General features: G+C 33.8%; 2 protein-coding genes across 2 annotated transcripts; both read right to left on the reverse strand.

The window, feature by feature from the left end:
• Window positions 1-375: 375 nt before the first annotated feature.
• LOC134265027 (WD repeat-containing protein 26-like) lies at window positions 376-13,637 on the reverse strand. The gene is made up of 14 exons (XM_062747277.1): window positions 13,242-13,637; window positions 11,633-11,732; window positions 11,079-11,135; window positions 10,659-10,795; window positions 10,360-10,457; window positions 9,856-10,012; window positions 9,420-9,558; window positions 9,053-9,193; window positions 8,722-8,841; window positions 5,741-5,886; window positions 5,460-5,538; window positions 5,006-5,135; window positions 4,242-4,409; window positions 376-2,210 (listed from the first exon to the last, which is right to left on the reverse strand). The coding sequence occupies exons 1-14, from the start codon at window positions 13,430-13,432 to the stop codon at window positions 2,173-2,175; spliced, it is 1,701 nt and encodes a 566-aa protein (XP_062603261.1). The 5' UTR covers window positions 13,433-13,637; the 3' UTR covers window positions 376-2,172.
• Window positions 13,638-18,721: 5,084 nt separating this feature from the next.
• Window positions 18,722-27,256, reverse strand: LOC134265019 (uncharacterized). The gene is made up of 15 exons (XM_062747258.1): window positions 27,136-27,256; window positions 26,651-26,764; window positions 25,078-26,282; window positions 24,698-24,828; window positions 24,470-24,596; window positions 24,112-24,211; window positions 23,478-23,626; window positions 22,251-22,353; window positions 21,681-21,788; window positions 21,380-21,446; window positions 21,110-21,211; window positions 20,875-21,006; window positions 19,649-19,735; window positions 19,299-19,474; window positions 18,722-19,019 (listed from the first exon to the last, which is right to left on the reverse strand). The coding sequence occupies exons 3-15, from the start codon at window positions 26,247-26,249 to the stop codon at window positions 18,885-18,887; spliced, it is 2,589 nt and encodes an 862-aa protein (XP_062603242.1). The 5' UTR covers window positions 26,250-26,282; window positions 26,651-26,764; window positions 27,136-27,256; the 3' UTR covers window positions 18,722-18,884.
• Window positions 27,257-27,396: the final 140 nt, after the last annotated feature.

Genomic DNA, 27,396 nt, shown 5'->3' on the forward strand with positions numbered 1-27,396 from the left:
ACAAACTATTAAAAATATTCAAACTCAGAAATCAGACTTATTTTCAAACAAAGGAACAAAATGAAAAGTGATGAAAAAAAGCTCAAACTTGAAATTCTGTTTTGTATGTAAATACAGATCAAATTACAAAGTACAATGTAAAAAATGAAGTTCAAATGAAATTTATTCTAGAAATCACCTGGTAACTAAAAGCTTGCCTAACTTATGTATTGCATCCACATTATGAGACATTTTAATGAAAACAAGTGGACTTACAGGAAACCCCTATCTCCAAATCTACCAATTGGCAATTTAACTATTGTTGAAGAAATGGACGTCATTTTATACACAATGTAAAATACCCCCCCCCCCCCCCCCCCCACCCACCATCCACCCTTCGCCTGTACAGGGTGACAAACCTTTAGAGATGTACCTCTTACTAGCTTGCCCCAACCACTCCCACCCACACCCAAAAATAGACTAGTTTCAAAACAGATAGCTCAAAATATTTCATGCTTTTAGAGTATTAATGCACTTTCTTCCATAGTTCAAGACATATTCCAATGCAGTTTTGTAAAGAGACACTCAACTGTTTTTTTTTTTCCCTTCCATGAAAGTAGAAATAAATCTTAAACTGTTGCATTTAAAAATCTTACCTCCTGCAAATAAACCTCTTAATCAAGAGTAGTCAATGGCAAATATAATCTAATCTTCCAATGATCCATAGTCAAACTTTTTTAACATGAAAGACACAGCATAAGAAAAATCACAAAAGTCTGTGTGTTTTAGCTCCAAATATCCACACAATAGCACATGATTCTAAATATAAAATTTCATAAAAATGGTAAAAAGAATTCTTCTATACACAGAACTTTGCAAGACAAGACATACTGGTTTCAGTTACTCTTTTAGTGTATTTAAGTGTATGGCACTGACACAGCAGTTAAGATGTTTTTAATATTCTGATCTGTTAACTGAGCATACCTAATCATCACACTAATGAAGTAATGGATAGAATTACCGGTATGTTGTATAGGTAAAAAATGATGGTGAAAGATGATGGACGTTTAACACTGCAGCAACTTAATATCAAATCAAGCAATCAGAAAAATGATAAAATATTTGTTTTTCTTTTTTTCCCATTCTAAAGATCTGTTTTAGAACTTTTTTGTCTACAGAGATGAAAACAAACTATTCTGAATCACCTGCATAATGAATGCTGCTAAAAAAAACAAGATTTGCATCTAAGGATTGTAATTAACAAAAACACTACAAAAAAGAAGGAAGTCCATAGATTTCTGGGTGATAGCATAAACATTCCGATTAACACTGGAGAAACAAAAAACAAAGAGAGAATTGCTATGTAATCAATGTGTAAGTAGTGGGAAAAACAGTTCATTGTAATTTAATATTTTAATTTTGACTAGAACAAAATGTCTTCTAACTTTTTATGTGGAGTGCAGATGAGAAATATACGCCAAAAAATGAAACTAGAAAAAGTTAAAAATAATGTTAAAATGATATATAAATATGTTCAGTATTGACTGAAATCAATCCACTGTTCATCACAATGTGACGATTTCAAGACTTGAAGAATACTGACAAATATTTACTTCATTGTTCTAGGAATGAATAAAATGTGTTACCATGGGAACCTTACAGGATCTTTGTTGTTCAGAAATAATGAAGCAGATCTTTCTTTTGGTTATATTAAACAAAAAAAAAAAATCCTATAAATATTACAGTTTTATCCAACTGTTGAATTATAATTACCTTGACTAATAATTTTCTAGAATTCGTAAGAATGAATGACACTTTTTTGCAGTTTATGAAAAAAAATCTTTTAGAAAAGAAAAATCTAAAATTTCACTTAACCTATGAATACAATTTTCCATTTGTTTTTTTCTTCTAAAATTAGAAATGTACCAACGAAATTATTTTCTTCAGGTTTGCTTGTCTGTTAATCAGAACATCCTGACACACTGTCAGCCCTCTTGAAGCCAACAGGCAAAGTTCCTTTTCTATGTTACCCAGTCTGTATAAAACTGGATTTCTCTATTCTTTTCTATTCTTTGCTTCCCTGTAATTGATCCTGGACTTGCAAGGTTTCTTTGTCCACAACCAAGGTTCCATCAACACATTATGGCAGTGAGATCCTGGAGTAGTATTGGAATCCTTACATATCAGCCACTGTTATACAGGGGTACTCCTGCCTGACTCGCATCCATTGCCTACAGGAAAATCAAAATTACCTTATCACTTACAACAAAAACAAAACACTTCTGTCTGATTTCAAATTATAATGGAATGATGTTCTGGGGCTGAACAAATACTGCTGCTTGCCACCCAAGGGTAAGTGCTTTTATGGTAGGACAAGGTCTTCACAAATCTATTTGTCAGCCCTTGGTATTCATTTCATAACAAGAGGCCCAGGGGCCACAGCGCTCACCTGAGCACATCGGGCTTGAATTTACCCCCCCCCTCCAGGTGTTCATCATTTGAACAAACGAGAATCTACACTACCTGAGGATGATTCCATATAAAAATCACTAATCAATTCTTTGAAGTACTTGAAAAGAAGATTTTAAAAGGTTTCCCTATATATCCCTATGTAAAACTTGGGTCGGCCATTTTGGCCCCATCCTAGCCCCGGGGGGCATCTTTTTAACAAACTTGAATCTGCACTACCTGAGGATGATTCCACATGGGTTTCATCTTTCCTGGCCCAGTGGTTCTTGAGAAGGATTTTTTAAAGATTTTTCTTATATATTCCTATGTAAAAGTTGGGTCGGCCATTCTGGCCCCACCCTTGCCCCGGGGATCATGATTTGAACAAACTTGAATCTACACTACCTGAGGATGATTCCAAATGAGTTTCATCTTTCCCGTCCTAGTGGTTCTTGAGAAGAAGATTTTTAAAGATTTTTCCTATACATTCCTATGTAAAACTAGGGTTGGCCATTTTGGCCCCACCTTTTCCCGGGGATCATGATTTGAACAAACTTGAATCTACACTACCTGAGGATGCTTCCACATGAGTTTCATCTTTCCTGGCCTAGTGGTTCTGGAGAAGAAGATTTTTTAAACATTTTTTCCTATATATTCCTATGTAAAAGTTGGGTCGGCCATTTTGGCCCCACCCTTGCCCCGGGGGTCATGATTTGAACAAATTTGAATCTACACTACCTGAGGATAATGCCACATGAGTTTCATTTTTCCTGGCCCAGTGGTTCTGGAGAAGAAGATTTTTAAGAGATTTTTCCTTTATATTCCTATGTAAAAGTTGGGTCGGCCATTTTGGCCCCACCCTTGCCCTGGGGTCATGATTTGAACAAAATTGAATCTGCACTACCTGAGGATGATTCCACATGAGTTCCATCTTTCCTGGCCCAGTGGTTTTGGAGAAGAAGATTTTTTAAACATTTTTTCCTATATATTCCTATGTAAAACTTGGGTCGGCCATTTTGTCCCCAACCTTGCCCCGGGGGTCATGATTTGAACAAACTTGAATCTACACTACCTGAGGATGCTTCCACATGAGTTTCATCTTTCCTGGCCCAGTGGTTCTGGAGAAGAAAATTTTTAAATATTTTTCCTATATATTCCTATGTAAAACTTGGGTCGGCCATTTTGGCCCCACCCTTGCCCAGGGGGTCATGATTTGAAAAAACTTGAATCTACACTACCTGAGGATGCTTTCACATGAGTTTCATTTTTCCTGACCCAGCGGTTCTGGAGAAGAAGATTTTATTAAAATGCCATTAAATTTTTAACAAATTCATGATTATCTCCCCTTGGAAAAGGGCGTGGCCCTTCATTTGAACAAACTTGAATCCCCTTCACCCAAGGAAACTTTGTACCAAGTTTGGTTGAAACTATAGTTCTTGAGAAGAAGATGAAAATGTGAAAAGTTTACGACGACAACAACGACAACGACGACAGACAACGGACAAATTTTGATCAGAAAAGCTCAATTGAGCCTTCGGCTCAGGTGAGCTAAAAAGTCCAAAGAATTAATTGCTAAATATATCCAGCTTAATTCAGTAAATGAGTGACTTTATACATGCAAATTGTATTTTTACCATGTTGTATTCCAATGGGAATTAATTATTTTACAAAACAGTTCTATTAAAAACCATATATCAAATCAGGTCTGACAGCAAACTTCTTCATAATTTCAAATCATAACTTTTTAAAAGAAATCATTTCTAGCAAGGATGATTCAGGATAAATACATACAATGTATATCTACAAGTTTTTACCTAATCGTTCTGCAGGCCCCCATATCCTAACCGTGCCATCATCTGAGGCACTGGCCAACATGCCTGGTAGCTTGGGATTCCAGTGAACACAGTTAACGGTCCTAGAATGGCCCTCCAGGACGGCAATTGGCTCCTCTTTTCTTAGATGCCATACATAAACTTTGTGATCTGAAAATATTTAAAATGTACATTAACTTATATATTAACTTAAAGTTGATTTCCTTTTACACATCCTCAATTTTAATATACAGTGGACCCTCATTTATCCGGATGCTTTGGTTCCTAGTCAATTTGTTCGGATATGTGAATCATCCGGATATCTGATTTACCAGTTAAACAAGACAAAATAACTTTTAAAAAATTTGTTCCGATGAAAAATCGTCGGATACTGAAGCATCCGGATATCTGGTGTCCGGATATCTGAAGGTCCACTGTATATTTTACAGTACTGTATGATATGTCACTAGTTCTCCTTAAAAGATGGACATCTATTAAAGACTTCAGAAAACAAATAAACCCATATGTTGGTCCACTTTAACATTTCTTTCTTGTTCTGTTAATGAATTTTACTTCTTGGAACTGACAAAGTGAAGTTCCACTGTCTATATAAAGGCCATTGGTTTGAATCCTACCTAAAATGCTAATATTCTCAACCTTATTTTCATACCAAGTCATGAAGTTAATGAAATATGAACTTTACTGCATTTCATGAACTAGTATCTAATACACAATTCATTTTCTCCAATAAGTTTATTAGTACTAACCTTCACTTCCACTGGCAATGAAGTCTTGATTTAGTCCTCCAAAACATGAATGTATTGTGTAAAATCCCTGTGTAACCCCTTGAAATTTCCTTACTAAGCACCTATCATGCAAGTCCCATAAATGAATTCCCTGAAATAATGGTGCAGACAATTAAGGGTATTGTAAGATTTTGAAACAAAGGGACACTCTACCCTTTCAATTTCAGTTATGACCCTAAAAATTGAAACAATTCATAATTTGATCATTAAAAAAGATAGCTTTTAACTGATTGAATATCTCACAGTGCAAGTGACTAAACTATATAGTCTACCCTCATGAACATTAAAATTTTTAATCCATATATCTAAATCACACCAAGAGGAAAACTTATTAATAGTTGTGTTGTTGGATCAATGCAAGATGCAAGTACATTTGAATAGCTTCAAAAAGTCAAAAACCTTTTCATGTACATACCTGAGTAGCTACATTGAGTAATATTAATCTTCCTGTATCATTTAATGTGAAAGACATGACTGGATGATCTTCTTGTATTCTGAAAAAAAAAAATCAAGGAAATTACAACATCCTTCAAAAATCTAAGTAAATATAAACATTTCTTAGAGTAAAAGAAAGTTTACTTGTATTATGTTTTGAAAGATATAGTGTCTTTATATTCTTGTGTTATAATGAGAATTGAAGTAAGAGGTAATTCTTCATATTTGATCATGAATTCAAAACTTCTAACACCGTCTTACACATTGAAGTCTGCAAGTTCGTCAAAGTTATATCCCCTGACGCGATGATGGGTGTCGGCAGCGAGGACTGTTTTCCCGTCATTCTGGCAGGCTATACATTGTACACGCACACCTTCCCAGGAATCCAACACATTGCCGTCAAGATCCTGTAACAAACAGAATTATATGTATGTCAACTTTTGTTGCTCATAAACAACAATTTTTACAAAATTTTTTAAATGAATTTGTTTTTATTCATTTACATGTAATTGTTAAATAGTATTTTTGGAAATTGTTTTGTTTTTATGCAAGTGAAAGTTGTAATGTTTGAAATCAACATAAAACCAGTTAATGTGAAAATTTTTTAAAAAGTAACTTTCAAACAGATTACCATATTTGGCCGAGTATAATACGCATTGATGTAAAATACGCACCCCCCATTTTTAAGTCTGAAACTGGGGAAAGTTCGGATGTATTATACGCAACAGAAAAATTTACCAAGCGATGTTCTGAACTTTGAAAATTGCGGTAATTTGTTACGAAAATCGGCGCGAGGATTAAGTGTCAAAAATTTACTGAACACACCTTTTTCAAAATACACACTTTATAACTTTCTCTTAATCCTGACATTCAATATCGCGGCAATCTGGAGAAAATTATTTATTCATTTATTTCAACAAAGCACAAGATAATGTTGCGTAAAAGTATTAAAAGAATTTTATTTTAAGCATAGTTACGGTGATTTTGAAATTATGCGTCGCCATATTCTTAGATGAAATAATTTTATTTCAACAAGCATGAGATATTGTTAAAAGTTTTAACAGTTGTAATATTTAATTTTGATTCTAGGTAATCATGCTGAAAATTATGTTACAATACTTTAATAGGACACGGAATTGAAACATCATAGTATTTATTTACTTAAGAAGACTACGATTTTCCTCTTCTGAATCTTCGCGGACATCTTATTTTCTAAAGAGCACAAATAAATGATAACACTGAAGTTTTAGCTTAATTCATATTTCATTTGTCAACTCTCAATCATTTAAACAAGAGGCCGATAAGTATAAGATAAGGTAAAATTACACTTAACAAGTGTTCCTTTAATTGTTTAATGTGTCCTAATCAACACGTGCTCACAAATACGAAAGGTCATAAACCGACACCAAATTTTTAACAAAGAAAATAATCAAAGCAATTAACATGGCAGTAAATAATCAGTGCTCTAACTGTAAAAACATTGCTTTGGAGTCGGTAGACAATTAATTGCCCGGAGGGGTGTTGATAGGTAATTATCATTTGACCAGCGCAAGTGTGTCACAACATTGGCTTCCTTTCATTGAGTCGTATGGAGGGGTGTTTATGTTGCAGCAGATTTTCATTGAGTTATTTAAAACCTAAAATAAATTTTTATTTTATTGTATTTCATTAAAAAATGACTTATTACTTTGTCTGGCAGATAAGGTGCATATGCACTACCATTACGAAAGCACGTCGCATAGGCATGAGTGAACGTCTAAAAATAACATCGGTAATGGCGGCCTACTTGGAGACAATCAACATGCAGCTCAAATTACTTTTAACTTGCTTTTTTATGTTATTTAAGTATCAAAAGATTATGAAAGTGACATTTTTAACAAGCATACCTTCCAACAATAACTTTCCAAAGTTTAAAATATGGCGATAAACAAAAGAAATTGCATATGTCTCAAGGTAATACAGTGAAACTTCTCCAAACTGGCCCCCCCTGGAAACCGGTTCTCCCTGAACATCGGCCAAATTTATAAGTCCCGGCAAAATTCTTAACATTTCTTTACACATAAACTCTCATAAAACCGGCCACCCCTGAAAACCGGACACCGGCCACTTTTCCAAGAACAAAAGTTAAGAAACATGGGAAATTTCCCCTCATCATACCGGCCACTTTTTTATTGCACGAAATTAACTGTCATTGGCCGGATGGGTAATAATGACCGGCCGGAGGTGTGAAAAATAGCCTACCCACTAGAAGTCAGAGGTGTGAAAACTGAATATGGCCTCATAGGGTTTTTCTATTGTTCAACCGTCTTGAAAGGGTAGTCATCATGCCAGACTATGTAAATGGCCGGTCTAAGTTGTGTACATAATTATTATTAAAAAAAAAATTAAACTTGAATTAATAAAATATCAAGCAACTAATAAATTTAAATCACAGAATGAATCAACAAATTATCGCACGCCATATTGCATCATCTTTTTAAATACACATAAGCGGCCTTAAAATTGGATGCAGTTACATAATGCTAAGGTAAAAAAAATACTAGTGAAATGTTTACCAAAATATACATTTTTTAATTAAATTATCAGAAGAATTGCTCAGAAATGTTTTAATTATTTACTTTTCACTGAAGTACAAATTTTTTTAATGACGTAAGCGATACACAGATACATGCAGTATACTGTATAGAGTTCAGTTAAGGTAAAGGGTCTGGTTTATTTCTTCGCTTATGGTTAATAAAGTAACTTTCTGTTTTTTTCTGTTTTATTTTTTAATTTCTTTTTATAAAAATCAACATGTATGACGAATTTATCCTCACTAATAATAATTTATTTTTTAGACCTTAAGAATACATTACGTGTCTGCCGATAATTAATAACATGTTGACAGATAATTATAACAGACACCAATTATATATTTTTTCTAGCATCTGTCACATATTAGTTCTGCAATTCTTCAGTATGTTAGATTCTCGGGAAACCGGCCACCCCTCTGGTCCGGCCATTTTATTCAGTCCAGCAGCTGGCCGCTTTAGAGAAGTTTTACTGTACTACGGTATGTACGTATGATAGTCGTGTTTCACATGAAAGAAAATCTTATCAAAATCCCATTGTGATGTAAAATACACATCCCTTTCTCAAAGAAATTTATTCTAGGAAAAAAGTGCGTATTATATTCCCCCAAATACGGTAATAGTTGTTAGCATGGAATATTATGCAACATTATGCACACAGATAATACTTACACACTGATAAAATTGGCCCCTAATTCCCCCCGTTACAAATTTTTTACTGTCTATATGCCAGGATGCTGTAGTTAGACTATCCTCAGGAGACTGGCTCATCTTGACTCTCAGATCACCAGTCTACAACACAGGAACAAGGATTAAAGAACATAGAGTTAAGCTGATAATTAATCTCCATCTGTTAATTTATCTTCTTCCAATGCAACAATTTTTCCAAGTTTTATGGTTGGAAATAGTTTAACCACATTTGATACATATATAAAAGAGTAAGTATTTAAAATCTAAAGTTTAAAAGACACACATGTACAATCACATTTGCAAAATTTTGTACCTCCACATTCCACAACCAGAGATCAGAACAATCGTCTGGACCACAGGCAATAATATGTGTGCCATCTGGGCTCCAGGCAATATAAGACACTCCATAGGCATGGTTCTCAAAAGTCTTCTTGCTTCTCAGCTCATAGGTGGACTGAAATGTATGTTAGTACAAGAATTCAAAATGTTTTCCCTTCAAGATATGATGTAATTTTAAACTGAATTTTTTAACCTTTGGTATAAAAGCACTTCTCTACAAAAGGAGAAAAAATTGCTTCATACCATATTCAGAGCTTCACCTTCAAAGTATTCAGTATAGCAGGAGTGTATAAAATCAAAGAGATTGGATCATATGATGTCACTCAGTATGTATGACTTACGAAATCAATCTCCCATATGATGAGAGAGCCGTCTTTTGAGCCAGTGGCCAGTTTGGTACCGTCCGGTGAGAACCGACAGAACCAAACTTCATCACAGTGGTCATTTAGAGTCTGTAGAGTGATGGAAGGAAACTGCTCTCTGAAAAATGAAGTTATCAAGTGATATTTAAATGTTTAATTAATCAAGATCATCTGTTGCGGAGGTATCATCTTACCAATGGGAATTCATGCTTGAAAAGACAAAAAATATTGTTTCTCTGCTCATCATGTACCAGTACACTGAACATATATATATGTATGTCTTGAAATCTACATACAGTACATCTCAATTTTTGATACAGAAGTTGAGGATAAAAAGAATGTAAAATCATCCTCATCATATTAAAATCAATTTCATCAATATTTCCATAAATAATTTTACAAAATGCCAACAAACCTGCTACAGAGGTGGTCTATGAGAAGAGACACGGCCTCCAGATTGCTGTCAGACTTTGTGTTGTGGTACGGACATCTCTCCTTCTGTTGTTCTACTGCCTGATTCAGGAGGGTGACGAGTCGGCGGGGCGGCAACATCACAGAGGGGGGCAGGAAGGCTGAAACATTACATAAAGACATAAATAACAGAGAAAACATCACAGAGGGGGGCAGGAAGGATGCAACATTACAAGAGACTTAAATAACAGAGGGGGCAGGAAGGCTGCAATATTTTATAAAGAATCAAATAACAGAGGCAACATCACAGAGATGGAGGAAGGCTACAACATTACATAACAAAGCTTTACATTACGATTATATGTATGAATTTAAATCTGAATTACGCAGATCAAAATATACAGATGATGATTTTAATTTTGCAACAATACATTAATTTACGGTAATCTAAGCAGGAATGGTAATTTGAAGTTAATGATGAATTTAATTAAGACAAAGATATACTTACTCTGTAGTTTCTCTATCAGTTTGCTACGAGATTCTACACCCTTGCCATCCCACTCTGCTGTTTCACGTAAATCTTCAGCATTACAGCACATCATGAACCTGGTCAAATATCAAATAACTCAAAGTTTCACAAATATAAGAAGACATGTCTACATGTATAATATTCAAGATCTCTCACAAATGAATGTTTGTCCCATTAGTACTAACATCGTTGCATTTACAATCATGTAAGATGTTTCTCTGTATGCTCAGTTCCTATACTTATACATGTATAAACAATGAAGACATATTTTAACGTACGTGCTCAGCTGGTGTACTCGCTCTGTGTTAAACTTGAGAGGAGTCAGTTCATATCGCAGACAATGCAAAGCGTCAATTTCCCTCCCACTCTCCAGCAGTTCTAAATACTTCTGCTCCAGGATCAGAAACTGCATTTTCTGTAAGAAATTAGAACAAAGAATATCTGATTAAGTTTAATATAGGTTACAAGTTTTTAAATCCTAACAATGCTGAAGCAATACAATACATTAATGTACACTTCTTGGAATCAAGCATAATGGCAATATGTGCATTCTCAGATACAATGAAATTGCATATCATTAATTAAGAGACTTTAATTTGGGGGAAACAGTAAATTTACTTATCTAAACTATATGCCTAATGAAAATCCATCTATATTTATGTGTATTTATACATAAAAATAATAAATATATGATTTACCAAGGTTCCGTGTGAACTTTCTATTAAACCTTTCAACTCCTCCAAGTCCTGTTCGGCCTAGAAAAGAATTAAAATTTATTTTACGTATTCCTTTCTCTAGAAATGTGTTTTACACAATGATCAGCATCTTGCTCTACTATATCATTAGCCAGGTGCCTCACTGCATTATACAAATTCACCATTTTCTTTCATTGCCTCATTTTTTTTTTTTTTTTACGTAGTTTATTTGGTCATAGAAGGGGTTATTACAATGTAATTTTTGTTGAATATGTTGTAATAATCTGAGTATATATAGATTAAAACCTCCCTGCATATATACCAAGATTCAACTGAAGGAATTTTTAAGGTCAATGCATATATACAAGGCTGGAGCCCCTCTGTAGCTGGCTTGTTCAAAATGCTCATTGCAGAACAGTAGAAAGATCTCTTTTGTGCAATGTTCAATAAAGATATCTTTCACAGTGTTTCAGCTGGAGAGTTAAGAGGAAGAGGAAGAAGGAAACAGCTATGGTAGCACATTACAGATGTTTAATTCTATAAATTTCTCCTGTTACCTTTGCCCATTCTCCCTCCATGACATGAGACCTTAGTTTGGCTGCAGCGGGGTGCTCCAGCATACATCCGGATTCAGAAATCAGCTGCTCAGCTGTCTGACTGTGTAAAAAATAAATGTAAAATATCAGTACTCTATCCTAACGTGAAATGGGGGAGAAAAAGATTTAATGATACAGTGTATATGATGACATATTTTATTAAATTATCCATTTAATTTCTTTTATAAAAGAAATTGGGCTTTTAGATACTTAAACTTTCTCAGAAGGAAATACTATCCAAAGACTCTAAATTAGTAAAATACATCTTTTTTTCATACATTACAACCCAACAGTTATATTGCTACATATATCATTTATTTCAAAATAACATGTTTATGTGTTACAGTACTAAGAATTTAATGTTAACACTGGAATACAAATATGATGGGTCATGATATTGTTTTTGGTAACTATCTATAAAGTTTAAGTTTGTGTCTGAGAGACAAAAAATCAATATAATATATATCTCTCCAATATGCCATGATGTTTCAGAAAAAAAACCATTTAAAGTCTATGACCCAAAATTACAAAATGATCACAAACTTGAGAGACAATATAAATGCTCTCTAACTGAATGCAAGCATATATCTCAACACAGTTACTTTAAAGTGATAGTCAAGTGCAACCACTAATAATTATTATTAGTACATGATCATGCAACTGCATAACAACTGACAGTTTGGATACAGACATGTTTAATAAAATGGGCCCCTGACAAATGTATGGCTCGACAAAATAAAATTTTGCATTAATAATTTCATTTCCCCTCATGCATTCTGATTTCAAGTACAGCATATTTGGTCACAATGAAGAGATATGAATGTCCTTTATATAAGCACATTTATTTCCAGTTTTCAAATACTCACTGTTGTTTATGATAAATTTGTCTTAAAATACAAAAATTCATAGACTATAATAGTAAGGGAAAATGATTTATTTAAAAATAAAATATATTTCAAAAGATTTATTATCTTTTATGTTCAGGGGAGATAATGAAGTGCTATGCATTTCCTCTAACCAACAAAGGAAGTTCTAAAATAGATATATTCTTATAAATAAATCTATTTCTCTTCAAATCCTAACTTTATGTAAATGTAAACAAAAAGGACTTCAAATGATCTTGTTTTGACATACCTTTAAAAGAAAAAACCACTGTGTTACACATTTGTCACCATGACATGTGGCAAATTGATAAAGAGGTTTCTTTGTTTACATTTAGTGTCAAAATAATGTTGATATCCTATGAAAATTTACTGATGTAACTTCAATAAAAGATACGAAATTTTTATTTAAAAATCAGTCCAATTTCCACTTTTCTTTCTTCTAAGCACAGCAGAAAGCGCCATCAATCAATATCAGCTGATTTGACACATTCACCCCATGGGAGCCCCAGGATGTAATTACAAGTTAAAATATTGCGTAATACTGACCATATCCATGGAATACATGTAAGACATAGTCAGATCATCTGATTAAAATAACTGTTTCATGATTATTAAAATAGAAACATTCTTATTTTTTATTCAAACGAATCAAAACAATCGCTTTGTTTTGATTCGGAGACTCTTACTTCAGACCCAGTCCTCTCAAATGCTGGACGATCAACCGCACAATATCTTGGTCAGTTTGTGACATGGGCTTTCGTGGAGAGGATTTGGTATGAAAATCGCCATTTGCAAACGAGGGACAAGAGCCATTTTGTTGAGACGACGTCGCAATGCTCGACTCTCCATTGTGTTGGGGACAGCCATTCGATTGCATGATAGAGGCCAAGACTCGCTGCTTTTTACGCGGTGGGGGCGAAGTTCCACCGTCTTCTGATTCTGACGACGATGCCAGTATTGCTCAGCTTCGCTTTATAGGGAAAACTGTCCAGTAAAGTCATCCGTTTGGTCCTTGGCGAGCGAAATCCGACAAGTGGTATCCTCTCTCTCTCTGACTGCAGTTACCAAATTTGTTTTGCTAGATGACGTCACAGGATGAGAATTGTGGGAGATTTTAGCCAAATACACGAAGTTATATTGCGGGAAAATTAAAGACCGGGAAAAACGTGAAATTTATTATTGTTCAAATAAAAACTTATTAACTCGGTCGCTTATTGCATTTCAATTAATATATACAAATAAAAACCAGTCAAAAAAAAATTCCCAGAAATTAAGCAAAAAAAAAAAACTCGCCCAAACGTCAAAAACCTTATTGCATTTCAATTAATATATATACTCGTACTACTCAGTATTTTACCACGATATGTTAGGCCTATATTGAAATGCATTTTAAAAAAGTCATGGAGGTATATATTTGGCAATTGCATCATCAATTTATCAGCTTTTATAATATGGTGTGTCTCTTTTTGTGTAAGGGCTGGGTTGCTAAAAGGAGGGGAGAGCACACTTTTTTTTATTAAGTGCAAGTCAATCTAAAACAAAGGGGAAAACTTTCTTTAAAAAGGGCTATATAGAAGAGTTCAAATTAAAGTTGGACGATGCTGAGCAATACTGGCATTTTCCTTAGTAAAAGTTCTACAATGCGTTCATAGCTGCAGAACTGTAGCATTTTGGTTTTATATATTATTTTGTCTTTGATCATAACACTGCAGTCTCCATAATGCAAAAAATGTGCAGTTTATGGCACAAGATTTTTTGTGCACTGTTTGGAAGAACTACCCTTTTCAATATTGGCAAATCATTTGCCTTTCACCCCCTAATTCCAGGCACATTCTTAAACCAATTGATGTCTTTTTTGCCTTTAACAACTGGGTTGTTAATAAAAGGAGGGGAGGGCACACTTTTTTTCATATAGTCATCTAAAACAGGTGATAAACTAGCTGGCTTGATTTAAATTGTCTGATTGAGGTATCACAGAAAATTCTAATTCAAGCTGGTTTATTGCTTGTAGAGACGACTGTAAAGGGTTGGGAGGTGGATAAAATATGCAGATTTATTTTTAAAAATGTGTCTAGAATTATGGAGGAAAAGGTATATGATTTACCAATGTTGGAAAGGGAAGAAATCCTTTTTCATACTCCAACTGAACAAGCAACATCAAAAAATCATTTGGATGAACAATACATGTATATGTAGCAAGGTTTTGACTAAAACTAACAAGTTATGAATTTTGCTGTTAGGAATCAGCCACTTATAAGATATCATACAGTACATATTAGTAATAATTTTTTTGTGCATCAATTTTTTCCCTAATGTAGACATAATTTTCTAAGACATGGCTCAAACAACAACTTAGATAATCAAGAGGCCCACAGGCACCTTCGCTTACCTTTACCCAAGGATGCTTTGTACCAAGTTTGGTAAAAATTGGCCCAGTGGTTCTCGAGAAGCAGTCAGATTAAAATCAAATTTTCATTACCGTGGTAGCTCTTTTTTTAAATTTTGATTCAAGCAACAATTAAAATAAAACAGAGTTAGTGAAGGTTTGATTTAAATAAAACTGCCTAAGAAGAAGTTGAAAATGTGAAAATTTACAGACAGACTGACAATGGACAAACAGTCATCAGAAAAATGAAATGTCACAACACTGGAAAAACAACTCTTGACAAATCTTTCAACAGCACCATACTGAATTTAATACAAATTTAAAAAGAAGCAATCATGAAACAAAATTTGGAAATTGCAAGACATATTCATAAAGTTGCAATCTTCAGCAAAAGAAATGATGTATTAAGTTCATATTACAATGTAAATGCTAATGTAAATTCAATGCGATCAGACAGATAAAATTTCAAATGGTTACATACATTATTCACAATGAAGATTAATGAAAAATGTGAGCAGCACTTATAACACATGCAAAATATTTAACAGATAACCACAGGGAAAGAAGAGACGATACAGAGAATCCTGTGTAATGGGAATGCAATGGGACACGGATTTTATGTCAGAATAAACAGATTGAACAGTGTAAAGAGCATGCAAAATGTATGGGAATGGGGAAACAAGTGTGAATTAATAGCGAAACTAGAGGTACTGTGAGCAATGAGCTCACTAAATGATACCCCCCGCCTCCCTAATGTCGATGTGTTGCTATATATTGTTTTGCGGTAATGTGTAAAGAGGAATATAAAGTCGTCCTATGAAATGCATGTTATCCAGAAGCTTCTATAGTGGCGTCAAAGGTAAACATATAATGGCAATGTCCATGTTTTGCTATGGGAAACCAAGTATACGTGTCGAATAAAAAAGTATAATAGGAGGTTGCACAATGGCAATATGTAATAAAGATTCTGTGAAAGTTTCATTAAATTTCACTCAGTAGTATAAGAGGAGTGTGCGGATAAGAAATAAAGAGTAACAGACGGACGGACAAATGGACGGACGGAAAGAATTTACTATATACCCTCCCACTTTTCAAGCGGGGGGGGGGGGGGGGGGGTCATAATGAACTCTACAATGTTAGAGACAGTTTTGACTGTATACTATATATACACAAATGTTTAAGGAAATGTTCACGCCCTATTACCCTGGTCAAAAGGAACACATTTTTCTAATACAAGACAATTTCTAAATCTCAACATGAGGCCCATGGGCCACATCACTCACCTGAGAAGCTTTGACCATGTTGTTCTTTACCAGATTTCCCCCTTGTAAAACCTATTGTGACCCCACCCTACCCCACGGGTCATAATTTGGACAATTTAAAATCTACACTATGGATGCTTCCACATAAGTTTCAGCTTTCTGGCTCAGTGGTTCTTGAGAAGAAGATTTTCAAAGATTTTTTGCTATATATTTCTTAATATAAAACTTTGATTCCCCATTGTGGCCCCGCCCTTCCCTCGGGGGTCATTATTTGAACAATTTATAATCTAGACTAACCAAGGATGCCTTCCTTATAAGTTTCAGCTTTTCTGGCAAAGTGGTTCTTGAGAAGAAGATTTTTAAAGATTTTTCCTATGTATTTCTAAACAAAACATTGATTCCCTATTGTGGCCCCACCTTACCCCCAGGGGGTCATCATTTTAACAATTTAAAATATAGACTACCCCAAGATGCTTTCCAATAAGTTTCAGCTTTTCTGGCCCAGTGGTTTTTGAGAAGAAGATTTTCGAAGATTTTTCCTATACATTTCTATGTAAAACTTTGATTCCCTAATGTAGCCCCGCCCTACTCCCAGGGGTCATGATTTGAACAATCTAGAATCTACACTACCCCAAGATGCTTCCACATAAGTTTCAGCCTTTCTGGCCCAGTGGTTCTTGAGAAGAAGATTTTCAAAGATTTTCCCCATATATTTCTATGTAAAACTTATTGATTCCCTATTGTGGCCCTGCCCAACCCTGGGGGTTATGATTTGGACAATTTAAAATCTACACTACCCCAGGATGCTTGCAAACAAGTTTCAGCTTTTCTGGCCCAGTGGTTCTTGAGAAGAAGATTTTTCTTACTTATTTCTATGTAAAACTTGGATTCTCTATTGTGGCCCCCCATACCCCCATGGGTCATGATTTGAACAATTTAGAATCTACACTAACACTACCCCAAGATGCTTCCACATAAGTTTCAGCCTCTCTGGCCCAGTGGTTCTTAAGAAGAAGAATTTCAAAGATTTTTCCTATATATTTTTATGTAAAAATTTGATTTCCTATTGTGGCCCCACCTTACCCCCAGGGGTCATCATTTTAACAATTTAAAATCTAGACTACCCCAAGATGCTTTCACATAAGTTTCAGCCTTTCTGGCCCAGTGGTTCTTAAGAAGAAGATTTTTAAAGATTTTTGTAAATATAACTATATAAAACTTTGATTAAATTGTGGCCCCGCCCAACCCCCCGGGGTAAAATTTGAACAATTTAGAATCTACACTATCCCTGGATGCTTCCAAACAATTTCAGCTTTTCTGGCCCAGTGGTTCTAACACAGAAGAAGATTTTTTAATGACCCCACCCTATTTTTGTCTTTTCTTGATTATCTCCCCTTGTGTGGGGAATTGGCCTCTCATTTTAACAATTTAAATTCCCCCTTACCCAAGGATGCTTTGTACAGAGATTGGTCAAAATTGGCCCAGTGGTTCTTGAGAAGAAGTTGAAAATGTGAAAAGTTTACAGACATTACCCGGACAAAATGGAACACAAAAGCTCACTACAAGACAATTTCTAAATCTGGTGAGTTAAAAATGTTCTAAAGCTTTTCTACATATATAAGCTTATTTTGGACTAAAAATTTAGTTTCTTAAAGAAATACTGTAAAATTACATATTTTTGTGGGGTCAAATTTTCGAGGTTTGAATAAAAAACATTGGTTTGTGATGATTTGAATTTGTGGTTGGAAAATGTTTAGTAGTAATGTCTATGGAATTTACATTTTTGTGGTGGTCATAAATTTGTGAGTCTCTCCATACCTCGAAAACAATGAAAATTAAACCACCACAAAAATTAGTGATTTCACAGTATACTGTTGCTCTCATAGTGTTTCTACTGAGCAGAAAAAATTCATACCCTACATATACATCCATAAAAATAATCAATTTTCAATGAAAAATTAAGAGTATACTTATGTATACTACAGAGAAGTAACATAAAAGTACATGTATTACAAATGGTTTACTTGTAAACTGCAAACATTTAAAAAAGACTTAGTAAAGCAGTAGGAAAAAACAAGTGATCAATAGGTCATATAGCTCACCTAATGCCAAACTATTTGTCCAGAGTACCTAGGATACATGAATTAAACATCTTCAAAATAATTTAAAAATTTAACTCCAGTTACAACCTTTTAGAAAACAATTATACAGGGATGCAAGTCAAGAATATCTTATTCATTTGTTTTTAAATTCTAATTCTCTTAATCACTGGAGTAATACAGTGACTGGTCATGTAGGCATGTTCAATTATTGTCTCCTTAAACAATGTTTTTTTCATAAAAAAGATACATTTACTATGGCGTTAGATATGATAAAGCTTTGGCACTGTCAACCAGTCAAAAAATTAGGAGACTGAATAAATTGCATGCAGGGGTGGATCCAGGTACCGAGTAGACATTTTTACATTTTCAAGACTATAAACTATGATTTACGCTAACTTTAAATTGCATGTCCGCCACTGGCATGTACTGGTAGTTTTTAACAATTTGTTGAAATTACAGACATCTTTGACCTGGAAAATTTATCTGAGTCAGGTGAGCTAAAATGTTCAATTCCATTCAAATATTAGTTAAAGGCTAAAAATAACATCTTTTGATACATGTACAGTGTACTTGTATTACTCAGCAAACACATGAAGATATATCACTTCTGTATTCCCAATTGTTCCCATAAAAACCAGCACAGAGAAATCCCCCTGGTCCTTTCAGCTTAAAATCTTTTCCTGTGATGACATAATCTGGCAATAAGTTGGAAAACTGAAATATATGAACATTGCTCATCATGAACTTTTGTATAATTATTTGTATGTACTAACAGTAAAACTATAAAATATTCTGCATTCATATGATCAAATATTGTTTCATGCCATAGAAATTTAAGTTGCTTAATTACGGTGACCCATGTAATAATATCCAAACTGAATTGACATCAAACTCTGCATTATGGGTCACCCCATATACACATAGTTCAGCTGGGTGACTATAATTAAAGGCTTAAAACCTTAAGTTGACTTTCCATTGTTCTGAATAACTTACTGGTGAGCGGGTCATGGGAGGAATGGTGGGTGTAGCTAGGGATACCACGTCCATCAGACCCTCTGCAGAATTCCCCAATATTAACAAAGCTAGCCTGCCCTTCCCATGAGGTGCCAGTGTCAGGAGCCCCATTCTCTTCTCTTGGAATTGACAGCTCTCAAGACCAAAGGATTGTTCTACAATACAAAATTGTCGTACTGTCTAGCTTTGTTAAGAATACTTTCTGGAATCAGGCCATTGAAAAGAAGATATAATACATGTATATGATATATGTAAAAAAAATATAACAAAGAAGCAAGTGATTCACACCATTGTATACGTATTACATTTACATGTTCTAAATACTATACCTTTTACTTTTATAGGTATCTCATCAAGAAAACTGATAGTTAGCAGGTTTTCCTCTTCTGAGCCAAGGATTATTAAGTTTGAGTCCTCTGAAATTAAAAATAATATCAAACTTGTGCTATGTTTATAAACAGTGTTGCTATATGCCAGAGGTTCTCTTGGGCCATAACCAATAATACATGTATATTCATATTAAAGGTACTTGGACACAGATTTGAAGTTATTATTTCCTCTATTTTTTTACAACTTATATATTTAATAGCATTTCACACAAAAATTAATTAAAAATCTTATTTCATATAAAAGATATTAAAATTTCAAATTTTTTGGCGGATTTTGAATGACACATTTTGCACTTTCATGAAAATTTAATCATTTGGTTAATTTTAGGAAAAGTGGCAATCTCGTTGTGTATAAATGAAAAATATTAATACTATAATCTAGAAAATTCAGAGTAGATATGTTCAAAAGCAAAACAAACACACAATATATTGTCAGTCCATGCAGTTGTGGTAAGCAGACTGTGAAAATATGACAAAAATCACCAGGTCTTCTAAATATAAACAATAACAGAACTCGAGCCCTGTTTACAAAAACTGTGTACATAACACGAGTGTGCTCGATTTGCTAAACTCTGTAAGCAACCCTTACTTAGGAATGACGATACTTGTGAGGGAGTTTTGCTTTCTAACATTTGTAATGAATCGGAATAAAACTATTTTTCTGGATAGAAGTTTTAATATTTCTCATTAATACACCACAAGATTGCTACTTTTCCTAAGGATTAAGAATAAGGTTAAAATTTGTGAAAGTGCAAGGATGTGTCAATCAAACCCGCCAAAAAATTTCAAGTTTTAATAACTTTCAAATGAAATAAGATTTCTAATTAATTTTTGTGTGAAATGCTATTAAAATATATGTGTCGTAATATTATAGAAGAAATATTGACTTCAAATCTGTGTCCAAGTACCTTTAAGCAGTTACCAAGTAATCAAATGTGTCACACAATTCACTTTCCAGACAATTCCAGTTTATCTCTGCTCTGACAAAATCACTCATCAGCTACAGCAACTGCCATATCTAAGTTACAGACACACTTACCCAGAGTCCCAGGGTCCACATCAAACACTTACCAACTGTCTCTGGGTCCAGCTCTAACACTTACCCACAGTTCCTGGGTCCAATCAAACACTTACCCAAAGTCCCTGGGTCCACCTCTAACACTTACCTACAGTTCCTGGGTCCACATCTATGTCCTTGATGATCTGGACAGTGGTGTCAGAGGTCAATAAGAATAAATTAGCAATATACACAGCAGCTGATTGAAGTCTAGCTGAGATCTCAGGTAATCCTAGTGTTCCTATTTAACACAGGTAAGACAACTTGGTTATTGCTACAAATATGATTGTTTTTCAACTGAGCAATTACTTGTGCATTGACATTCATATGCATTCTGTTCTTACCTATGACAATGACAAATTTTTGCTCTGCAACTCTTCTAGCTGGTCCATAAGTAGAACTGTTTCTTCCAAGGAGATTCTTTTCATCACAAACTTTCCAGTTTCCTTGAGAAAGTATAAATTAAAAAGTCCAGTTCCCTTGAGAAAATATATATAAATTAAAAATATCAAATCCAAAGCAACAAACTTCTTCCATGGAAAATAAGCTATTAATGGTAATTAATTAAAGATAATATAAAATACATATACATGTAATTTTAAATAATAAGGTACCTTTGATTTGACATAAGGTAACCCTGGAATGTTTTCCTTTCATTAAACCAATTTTATTACCATCCACCTACAACAAAATCAAACAATCAGATAAACTTACAAAATAATAAAATTATTATTTTCATGTCCATAGTTTCATGGAATGATAATTAATAATTATAAGTCCATGAGGTTCTTTTGCTTGAATATATCTCTTCATTCAGAATAATAAAGATTAAATCCTTCTTCTTTATATGACAATTAAGCAACTTTATCCTAGTATGATTTTATTAAATGAAATGAAATATAAAAAAGCACCTACTTTTAACACTTTCTGTTTAAAATTTGTTTTCCTGTTTGGTGGTTCTTGAATGCTAAATCTTGCAACATTGACAGTTTCCAAGTCAAAGAGGTCCTTAGAAATGCTTCCCTGAAATTAAAGGATACTTGATTCAAAAGTTGAACAACTTTGGAACAATTCATGTAAACTCTATTTTTAATCTTTTTAAAAAACCAGCCATTGAGAATAAGTATTTTAATTAAAATTATTTTCTATGCTGATACTCAGTGGTTGCTGCTGATATGCGTTATTTAATCTTAAAGAATATATTCTTTTTTTTTTTTGAGTAAAACATCTTATAAGAACTGCTAAAAATAAATAATAAAGAATTTCTTGTGAATTTGAAACATATTGTGAGAGAATACAGATGTACTTTTTTTCCACAGGGAATTGGAATCTCAACGGAAAATTATGCTGATTTCTTTGATTGTCACTATTTGCCTTACATCTATATTAAGTATGCTTGGACAAATTTCCGTGGAAAATATTGACCACGTACATAGCGTAAATTAATACCACACTGTAAAAAGTACTTCTACAGTAACTAATTACATTTGTACCAGGAGTGGAGACAGATGCGGCAGACCAGACTGGATTTGAACCCGGGTACCCTGAATCTCCAGTCAGGTGCTCTACCATCTGAGCTATCTGGCCACTGGCAAAGGAACACGACTGACCGCCACACATATATAACAAAGTCTGCCTTTTTTTATTGTGTTTAACTGTACCAGTGTAGTTTATTATTTGAACAGAACATTATTTTCTGTGCTGATACAAATAATAGTTGCTTTTTGATGTGTTGATTTTAAATTTTTTATTTGAGAAATGATTTTTCTCTTTTGGTTTATAAAAAGTTTTTTTAGTGGGTATAAAGTACACATACTAGCAAATTTTGCTAATAAAAGAATTGAAGGAAAAAAGGACTATTACAAACTTTCACCAAGTTTTAACAACAAATTATTTGCTAGTTCACTAGTGAGGGACATCGGTTAATTTTCATAATGATAGGGATGTGCACCCCATATACCGGTATATCACCATTTTTTGGCAGGGTTGATAAGACCTAAATACCAGTCTTTAGGTACATAATATAAAGTCCAGATATTATTCAATAATTTGTTCAATCTTTCAAATTACAATTACAGAAACTATAAAAAATGTTGTAAAAAGTGTTGACTTTCTCCAAACATAATTGATTTTATATACATAAAAATTTCTAGAAAGTAAAATCTCTCTCTCCTTTTAAAAATATCTGATATTACTGACACTGTGACTGATATATCGCGATCCGATACCCATCCCTAATAATCGATCATCTGGCATTAGTGAAATTTACCGATTATAATCGGATGCATAGTTTTGTATATAAAAACCACAATTACCTTTAAATTGAATATATAATTTATTGTTTTCTTTGTTGTTTTGCTTATTTCACACTTTCTATATACATGCAAGTAATAACAGAATTCTTAGTTAACAAAGCTAATAATCTGATTTTTTTTACCCGTTGAACATCACGAACAATTTAAGAAGCTAATTAAATATAAAATGCATTTGTTTAAAATGAAAATTGAAGTTCTATTTGTTTCAAATTTATAATACACTGTAGTGTAATTTCATTGGACTTACACTTATACTAGCCTACTGATGACCCGCTTTCTTATTAAGTATAGATTTAACAAGAATTATGTATCTTTATCAAATTTCACAAAGTTTTACCAACAAATTATTTCCAAGAAGTATAAACACCCTTGTATGTATTGTTTCTTATTGTCTTACTTTGTATCCCACCACCAGTGCTCTTTGCCCTTGACCTCCACATAAGTTATGTTGGCCTTTATTTCTTTCATTAGGCGATACATTCTGCGCACAAAAAACGGATGGACTGTTCTGTCATCTGCACCAATTCTTGCCAAAATGGGGATATCCTGCATCAAAATAGAGAATTAAATAATTCTTATAATTCAAACTGAAAGCAAGCAATTACAGTGCATGTCCTACATAAATTTTTTTTAACTAGAAGTCTGACACTGTAACTATTGATTTGCACTCATGGAAGAAGAGAAACGCTACAGCATGGGTTTAACTCCTTTGTTTACAGAATTATGTATCTTAAAGTTTCTTAACTTGTATCAATTTTTTACCAACAAGAGATGTTTGTAAAACACTTATGACCACTTCCCCCAAATAATTGGAATTTTTCTAAGTCCAAGGGACATAACTCTGTCAAAAATGGCTCAATCACAACCAAAACTGACCTTAACCTAGATATTCTTATGATAAATCTGTATACCAAATTTTATTTCAATAAGTGCAACCTCTGCGAAGAAAATGAACGGAAACTGTAAATTATTGAAATATTTCACAGTCCAAGGGTCATAACTCTGTCCAGTAGTACTTTTATCTCACTTACTTTGATGTTGGTGATGTGTCTGTCTACATCATTTTCTGCTATACAAGCCTCCAGTATAAACTTTATGGCAGGATCCACATGACTTGCTGAGATGTCATGTCTATAAAATTCAACAATGTCATATCATTCAATAAGAAATTAATTGACACTTTAAGGAAGATTATCCTCTTTTCATTAATTTTTTTTTGTAATCAAGACAATACTTTTTTGCACAAAAGACACAAAGTTACCGGGTAGATTAAGTAAAATTCACAATACCATGCAGTCTATAAATTCTGAAAGTAATTATAGTAAAGATGAAAATTCTATGAAAAAATTAGTATTTTTCATATTAACAATGAAATCTTTCATTGGATACCTAAAGAAAAGATTGCTGTCTCCATACTCTTCCTTCTTTATCCAGCCTGCCAGGGTGACCAGTCCAAGGCTGCGGTCAGGGTAATGAGTAGCCAGGTGCCAGGCTCCGTGTCCACCCATAGAGTGACCTGAGACAAAAAAGTTATGTATTACATGTACTTAGGCTAGATATTGCACAAATATTATCAAAGCAGGGGTCATATGCACTCACCAAAAAAAAATGACTTACCAGCATAGACAACTCTATTTGGGTCAATTTTCTGTGATACCCAGTTCTGTCCCTTCACAAGGTCCTCCAAAGAAGAAAGTGCAGAGAGGGCAGTAAGGGCACCTGGCCCTTCCCAGTTATGTGCTCCATGTCTATAATTAAGGAAAACAATATTGATTTTAACTGAATTTACAAATACAAGTATACAGTTATATATTTCATGAAAGCCAAAAAAACCTATTAATTTTCAACTGTATTATAATTTTTGTTGCAATTTCTCTAAATTAGAACATTGATGTCATTTATCTTAAAATATCCCAAATTTATAACTGATTCCAATAATAACATTAATAGTCTTTATTGAGCATCAAAAGATTAAAAGTTACAAAAATCAATCCTACCTGGTTGGAGCCAGCAGCCAAGCTTCGTCAACCCCAAAGATGTATTCCCCATCTTCCATCCTTTTGTAGCTGTCTGCCTGATTTTGGGGAGGGACGGTTGTCCCATGCAGTGTAAGCAAAACAGGACAAAGCTCAGAATCACACTGTTTGATGGGCTCCACAGCAGCGGCTTGCTGTATAGAGCCATCATGGTCCAAAAACGTAAACAGAAATGATTGGCCAGATTTCCTACATCTTAGCTGTAGTGGTAATGAATACACTCCTTCGGAAGTAATGATTTTTAATGTCAAATGAAATTGTTCACAATCTTTTGAGCTGATTTTGTTTTCTGTGTTAAACTTTACTGGAATGTGAGAAGTCTGTCCTGGTGCTAAATTGAAAGGACTCTCCAGAGCCAGTTCAACTTGTGCGCTGCTGATTTTGGACACCTTGACCCACTTGGAATGATGATAATTAGATATTGGAATTGATATATATTTACTAAATAAGTACCCATTTACTATATCGGGTAAGAACTGTGGCTCCAAAACTCTTACTGGGCTTGAATCTACTTGAAATGTGCACTTCTTGTTTGCAGTCACCTTTGTTCTTAAATGTATGTACACGGTATGGACACCCCGGGATAGATGAACACCGAACCAGAACTTTTCTCTGTGATATACATCACTAGCTACAGGTATGTCATCAATATAAACAGTATGTATACCTAAACATTGAATTAGTACATTCTGGTCCCTTTCATTTATATAAAGTTCCCCTAATATCCACCCTTGCCATTCCGTTATTCCTACTGATCCAAGAGAGTTAATCAATTCATTCCATTGAACTGTAGGAGAAATCTGAATTCCATTTTCATGAGAGTTTTGCTTGAAAGTTTTCCATTCTATAAAAGTGTCTTTGACAAGCTCAGAATAAAATCTTTCACCTTTTCTGTACCTGTATTTTGAAACATTCCTTATTCCACCATACGCTTCCAATGGATCTCCGTCCCACTCTATTTTTCCTATTACAAAAGGGCCAATGAAACTCCAGTCATCAATGTATGTGTTTATAGGCCCTTTCAGTTTAGATGCCAACTTAAAGCAAAAGGATGCTTGTGTTGTTTTTGAATCTCTTTCATATAAATCCCCCAATATTGTCCATTTTTTCCAATCTTTTGGATTTTCTAGCATTGCATCAATATAACATGGAAGGACTTTTGTTGCCTACAATTTAAGATAAACCACATTTCAAAAATTATTTTCAAATCTTTACTAAAAAAAATGTTTAACTTTTTCTTTAAAAAAAAAAACAACAAAACAATGCTTTTCTTGTTGACATTTTAAAATCAAGAGATGGACTCAAATATACTATGAATTGTATATTAATTTTCATAAGGAGAAGCTCTTAAATAGCTATAAATATGATCTTACTAAGGCTCTTGTTCAAATGTGCCAAAGAAATCATGCATGTTCAAATATTAGTTTCAAATTTTAAGAATTAATGAATTTCGCCCCCAATGAAAATCAAGGATTACTTTGATAAGCAATGAATTTAATGTTAAAGTAAATGACTCTTCAGAATAAACTCAAACCTTGTCTGTAAGACGTTAATTGTCCAAAGTCCTTGATGTAATTTTCTTTAGAGAGCATGTTATTTTCTCTGTTTCAAGTTTTTTCTTCTCCTTTTCAAGAAATTCTCTGCCACTCTGGTGGTAAATACAAAAATATATATAAACATGCTTAAGAATATGTATTTTGCATGTCAACATTATAAACTTGCATGGTAGCGTAAACAAATAGCATATCTGCACAATTATCACACATTAAGATTTTGATCAAAATAATTCGTATGCCAACATAATTATGATGCATTCTTCATGTATTTTTTTTTTTTAAAGAGTTGCTACTTGCATGTTACTCAACACTATTTTGCATTTTGACATATGTTTTTTGCATGTCAACATATTTTACTTTTTATGTTAGAGGGAAGAATTTTGAAATGCATTGTTGAACAGACAAGAGACTTTTTGGGGGGAAACTCACACACGAGGAAATCAAATTTGTTCGATTTTTTTACCTTGTCATTTTTTGCTGCAAGACACAATCCTATGAAGATAATGATGCATGCTGAATAGCTTGCCATGTGTGTTTATCAGTTGTCAACAACCGTTGAATCAACGTGTACTTTCACTATCAAGCAGACGCCTTTTCGGCGTAGCAGATGTTGGATAAGTCGTACTCTTTATAGCTTTTCTAATAATGTGTTGTTTGTTTTATCTTAGAATTGAGAATTATCTAAATGTTTTATGAATCGAAATAAATAATGCATTACTTTTCA

Source organism: Saccostrea cucullata, unplaced genomic scaffold (assembly GCF_032062105.1).
Source record: "Saccostrea cucullata isolate Sc308-1 unplaced genomic scaffold, CSIRO_AGI_Scuc_v1 ctg357, whole genome shotgun sequence".
Classification (NCBI taxonomy): Eukaryota; Metazoa; Mollusca; class Bivalvia; order Ostreida; family Ostreidae; genus Saccostrea; species Saccostrea cuccullata.